The sequence below is a fragment of the Buteo buteo genome, chromosome 1 (genome assembly GCF_964188355.1).
Source record: "Buteo buteo chromosome 1, bButBut1.hap1.1, whole genome shotgun sequence".
Classification (NCBI taxonomy): Eukaryota; Metazoa; Chordata; class Aves; order Accipitriformes; family Accipitridae; genus Buteo; species Buteo buteo.
This window is the reverse complement of record NC_134171.1, coordinates 47,450,314-47,456,313: the sequence shown is the minus strand read 5'-3', so window position 1 is coordinate 47,456,313 and position 6,000 is coordinate 47,450,314. Positions and strand designations below refer to the sequence as shown.

General features: G+C 56.2%; 1 protein-coding gene across 2 annotated transcripts in view; it reads left to right on the top strand.

Moving 5' to 3' along the window:
• The first annotated feature begins 3,255 nt into the window (after positions 1 to 3,255).
• The window catches only part of GRIA2 (glutamate ionotropic receptor AMPA type subunit 2), a 95,272-nt gene continuing 92,527 nt past the window's right edge, over positions 3,256 to 6,000 (top strand). For both annotated transcript variants that reach the window (XM_075024350.1, XM_075023491.1), the window contains exons 1-2: positions 3,256 to 3,343; positions 3,753 to 3,893. In XM_075024350.1, the coding sequence (XP_074880451.1) occupies positions 3,256 to 3,343; positions 3,753 to 3,893 (229 nt within the window). The remainder of the gene's footprint in view (positions 3,344 to 3,752; positions 3,894 to 6,000) is intronic.

Below are 6,000 nucleotides of genomic sequence, written 5' to 3'. Positions count from 1 at the left end.
CAGTAATGTAGTCTGATTTTTTTATGCACAGTATTAATGAGTATGTCTATTCTTAGTACATGGTCATAAATTACTATCACCTATAAATTTCTTTTTTTTCCTTTGCCTGCTTGCATCTTTTCGATTAGCATAGGACTGTTATAAAAAATGGAGAGTTGAAGAAGGCCTTATTTTATTATCAGCATTTTTTCCCTGTTATTAATTTCTGATTAAACTGTTTTCTGGCTGATTCACTAGCCCATGCCGTCCTTTTGTACTTACTCATCTCAGTTGGAATCTTTCATTTTTCTCTAGCACACCAACAGTAGAATATGGCCACATAATCTGACATTTTTTCTACATGTTCTAACATGATGATACAAATCTGGAATATTACATGCACATAAATACACACACAGACACACATTGTACCTGATGTATACATATACATACTCACAATTCTGTAATAGAAAAAATTGCATTAGAAAATCAGCAGCCGGTGTGGTATCAGTTGTGACTGCCATGGCAGTTTTTATTCATTCACCACAAATAGTCTGTACAAAACCCCCAGCTGCAATTGGTAATTAACTTCTTACTCGGGTCACTTTTGGTTTACCCACCTGCTATGCTATGTTCTGTAGGTCTTTAACTTGAAAGGTGTAGCAAGGGCACTGTCATGACAGAAAGTGGGTTCAAGACCTTCACCTATAAACTGTTTTCATTCAGGTAAGGTTGCTCATTGTGTAGTGCCCACTACAGTGGGATCAAACTTAGTTTAGCATTATCCACAGTTTAGTATAAACAATCAAATAACACTCTACTATCTAACCAGGTAAAACATGCATCACCATGAATTACCCTTACTGTATTTGACAAAGGTCTTGATGTGCATGTGGAATAGCACTGTTCTCTATGGCACAAAAAAAACCCCCAAACCCCCAACCAACCAAAAATAACAGCTTAGAGATTTAAATCTTTACCATAACTGTAACGACAATTAGTTCAAAAACTGGGGTTCTTCTAGATTTCATTTTTATGTTTTGCATCATCTTAATGCTTTTTATATTTTAGTTCATTATGCAGCTGTAATGTATATTGGCAAATAGCATTTTTTTGTTTATTATAAAGTATTGAAATACAATCTTCAAACTGAGCTCTCTGCTGCATTTTTAACCTCATTTGATATACATAAGGGGATTCTTCAGACCCGGGTGGAAAACGTGTATGTTTATGATTTATCTGTGCTCCTGTTAAAGACTGACAATACTACACTAAAATATTTATTAAAAGTAAATGCCTGTAGATCTCATTGTCCAGGGTGCAGTGAGGACTACCTGAATGCAAGCTTTCCTCTGATATCTTAATCTATCGATTGTCACAGTGACACTGTTTGCTCCTTTCACAGAATTCAGCCGTAGCTTTTACCATGGAGCACAAAACCTGACTGCTGGGAGGGACCAGGTAGGGGGAGACCAAGGAAGGGCTGTAGCGACTCTGCCATCCTACCCAAATAATGCCATAGGGTCTAGAAGCTCACGCTGCTAAAGCTCATTCTCTTTTTCAGGCTTATCCCATTTTGTGGTGAGAGAGAGACGATGACACTAGTACAGACAGAAGCTAGTACAGAATTTCCCAGTGAAATGACTTGAATGAGACTAAACCGGTCATGAATTAGTGATGGGTAAAGGGCCTCAAACTGCCTACAGGATATGTACTTATATTGACATCTGAATATCTGAAGCTTTGAGACCCTTCTTTGTACCTGGAAAGGAGAATTAAGACAATTTAATAATAAAATAAAAAAAAAAAAGGAAACACAATGCAAGATCAGTATCCTTTCTGACATGGGTATGTCTCATCTTTATTAACAAAAAAATAAAATAAAAATGCCAGCAAACGATCATTTAATAGCAAATTCATTGTCACAGTCACAGTATTGCTACACTGCCTGTTCTTCTCTAAGATATGTGCGTGTGTCCGTGCGTGTCCGTGTGTGTGGACCATAGCAACAGACTTTGTGCCAAACTGAAAAATGTTAAATTTAGCTTGCAGTAAATAATATGTCTAGCTAATGTGGATGGTACTCATCTTGGGGGAAAAAAAAATAAATTCCCCATTGTGCCTGAAAACGAAGTGTCTGAACAGCTTTAAACCTTCCTGCATACCAACTCGTCTGTTTTGGGCACGGCGGTTAAAAATATGCTTTTCAGATATACCTGGGAGGTGGCTACATCCAAATGGCAGCCTGGTGAAGACTAGTGAAATAAATAAATAAACAAACCCTCTAAAAAAATTTAGGGGTTTTAGTTTTGGGTGTTGTTGGGTTTTTTTTTGCATTGCAGTTTTCCATCTAAGCTAACATCTCCCGCTGCCAAAGAGAGAAATCGGCGCGCGATTGCCTCCCGTCCCCGACTGCCACCCACTGCAAGCAGTGCGGACACGAGGGGCTCTGCACGCAGGCGGCAGTGTGCGCCGGCCAGCGCGTCCCTCCGGGGAGGGGACCCCCTTGGGCTGAGGTACCCAACTTTAGACACGATCTTTCGGGGGGGGGGGGGGGGAAGCAGGCGCGGGAAGAGGAAATAACACACCTCCCCCGAGGCGCGGGGGTCGGGACGGGACAGGGAGATGGGGCCCGGGGCGGGGGTGTGTGGGGGGTGTGGGTGCCCCCGCCGCCGCCCGCGGCCGCCGCAGCGCCGCTGTCCGCGGTGCTGAAGGTTGGCGGCGGCGGTGGCCCTCGCCGCGGCCGCGCGCGCAGGGGCGGGGCGCGGCGGCGAAGGGGGCGGGAAGGGCGCGCTCCCGCCGGCCTCCCTGGCTCGCGCAGGCGCGCCGCCGCCTCGCCGGCTGCGCCGCCCGCCCGTTGAGTGCGAGGAGAGCGCGGGCGAGCGCGTGTGAGGGCAGGGCCGGGCGGCGGGCGCGCTCAGGCAGCGGGAGCACAGCGGCGCCGCCGCCAACGGCACGCGGCCACCCCCACCCCCCTCTCCACCAACCTCCAACACCCCCCACCCCCCAGCTTATTTCCGGAGCCGGGACGAGGACCGGAGCGACGGCGGCGGCAGCTCTCGGCGGCAGCGTGGGCACCGGCTTCTCCCGCGCCCGCCGCGGGGATATTCTCGTTCCTTTCCTCCCGCGGTTGGCGTGCTCCCGCCGGCCGCTCGCCCGGCGCGCGGAGGATCTAATTTGCTGACGAGCGCGCTCCGCGGAGGGGGAAGAGGAGGAGGACGGGGAAGAAGAAAGGGCTGTTTCCGTGGCTTTGTGGATGCTCTACTTTTCCTGGAAATGCAAAAGATTATGCATATTTCTGTCTTCCTGGCTCCCGTGTTGTGGGGACTGATCTGGGGGGTCAATTCTAACAGCATACAGATCGGTAGGTGCCCGCATGCCGGGGGACCTCGCTCTCCTCCCGACGGATCTCCCGCTCCCTCATCCCCGCCGGTGGCACTCGGGCATTCCTGTCATGTCGCCGCGCGCCCAGCCCCACCGCGGTACCCGCCAGGCGCCCGTGAGGTCCCCTCCGGCAGCCGCGGCCGACGCCTCCCCCGTCCCCTCGCCTTCCGCCGAGCCGCACCGCCCGTCCCGTCGCGCCCCCGGGCTCCGCGGCGGCGGCCGGGCGCGGGACGGAGCCGCCGCCGGGATCGCTCCGGCAGCGGTGCCCGAGCCGGCGGAGCCTGCCGGGCACCCCCGCCCAGCCCATCCCAGCCCAGCCCCGGCGGCGGGAAGGGACGCGGCCCCCGCGGTGCTCTGCCCGTCTGACGCCTGTGCCTGTTTCCCTGCAGGGGGGCTGTTCCCGAGGGGCGCCGATCAGGAGTACAGCGCGTTTCGGGTAGGGATGGTTCAGTTTTCCACCTCGGAGTTCAGGCTGACTCCCCACATCGACAACCTGGAGGTGGCCAACAGCTTCGCGGTCACCAACGCCTGTGAGTAACGGACGCCGCTAGCCGCTGCGCACTGCGCGCGCTGCCCGCCAGCCTGCTGTGGCGGCGGGGGCGGGGCGCCGCGTAGCGGGGGGGGGGGGGGGCTCCTCTGTGTGTGTGTGTGTGGTGGTGGTAGTAGTGGGGGTGCTGGGGTGGGGGGGGGTGAGGGGGGCGCTGCGCCGCCGCCGCCGCGGCCGAGCAGGTGCCGGAGGGCCCGGGCCCGGCTCCGGCCCCGGGCAAACAGGGCGCGGGGGCCTCCGTACTCCTCCCCAGCCCTCGCGGAGGTTTAAAATGGTGCCTGCCGCCCCCGCCCGGCAGTTCTCCCCACGCGTTACATAAGGCTGCACGGCCGCGGGACCTCCCGCAGCGTTCCCCCGCCGCCCGAGAGCTGGGCGCGGGCTCTGCCGCGGCTGCGGAGCCTTCCCGTTAACCGGCGTGGGCAGGGCCGGGGCTCCCTCCCGACAGCAGTCGAGGGGGCGCGGAAGCGGGCGGCTGCGGGGGCGATCAGCCATCTTACGCCGCGCGGCGCTCCAGGCTCCATCTCGCCGCCCTCTCGCCTCCCCCTCAGCCTCGCCGGGAGCCCGCCGCCCCCGCGGCTTCCGCGGCGAGCCGTCCCCCGTCGGCGGGCTGCGCGGGCGGCCGGCGCGGCTCTGCCCTGCCCTGGCTGGCTCCGCCTCCGGCGGGGCCGGGCCCGGCCCGGCCGCACGCGTGCCGCGGGGCGCGGAGCACATGCGTTGCTCGGGGAGGCGGGGTGATGCAGCGCGGGCGCCCGAGCGCGAAGAGAGGAGCCCTTCGGCGGGGGTCCCGCGGGGATGTTTGCTTCCGCCTGCCGCTCGGTGCCTGCTCCCCCCCCCCCCCCCGCCCCGGCAGCCGCCCGGCGTTTGGCCCGGCGGGGCGCAGGTTGACCCCGCGGAGCGGCGTGGCTGGCGGGGGAGGGCCGGCCGGCCGGGCGTGCGATAAAGGGGCAGCTGCGACAAGGGGCTGGGGGGGCTGCCCGCGCCGGCCTTGAGAGCTGTGAGGGTGAGGCAGGCGTTCCCAGGGCGAAGAGGGGTGCCCGCCTTCCCCCGCTCCCCTGCCTGATCTGCCCGTTTCAAGCGAAACCGGGGGTCCCGCAGCGGCGCGGCCAGCAAGGCGGGGGCGGGGGGGAGAGCCCGCTCTGGTCCCGTGCTGCCCGCTCCCACCCAGCTGTGGCTCATCGGCCGCCCAGCGCCGCGCTCCCCCCCAGCCGCTTCCCCGTTTGTCCTGGGGACAAGCCGTCAGGGACGTTGAATCTGGAGGTTAGCTATCAGCGAGAGCAGTTTCCCTCCCTTGGCGACCTTTTTCTTTTGTTTTTTCCCCTCCCCTAATTGAGCTGTGTTACGGTAGGTGCGGTGGTGCTGAAAAGGGGCGTCTCGGCACAGACGCTGGGGTAGGTGGTGCAAGAGCTCAACCCAAGGAGCTTTCGGTGGCATGCATGTATGAGGATAGGAGGGTGTAGCACACGCAGCTAAAGTCAAAAAAGGTTAGAGCACGTAATGGGCCACAGTAAAGCTACTTTGCTTATCTTCACAAACTGTGGGAGTTCTTGCTTGCTTAGGTCATGAGGGTTTCCAGCAACCAGAACTGCATGTGGTTAGTATTTGCAGTATTTGTTACTGGGACGGTTGGTGAAGTAAGGGGTTGTGTAGCAGTCTGGATGGCATTCTGCAAAAATGTGACGGGTCTTAATTCTGTGAAGTCAATGAAATCTTGAAAATAATTTGTGTAAAACGCCCGATTTCTTTTTTTTTTTCCTACTAGTACTAGATAACAAATACAGCCACCTGGTCTTTGCAGAAGTAAAGGATTCATATTTTTCTCCAATCCCATTCAAGTTTTTTATCTGTGTTTGCATGCATGCATCAGTCTTGTTCATGAGCTTAGCTGTCTTCATTGGCCGAACTGTTACGGTACTCAGGTGATGTGTGTAGGCTGTAGACTGCAGCGATGGACTTTGAGACCTCCAGCACAAGGGGGATGCTGTCCATGTTTCAGGTTTCCCTTTGTCTGAACCTTGTCCAAGGCTTCCGTTTCCAAGCAGTTTGAAGAGCACCAAATTAAGACATGAACATGAACTTGCTTTTTCGTTACC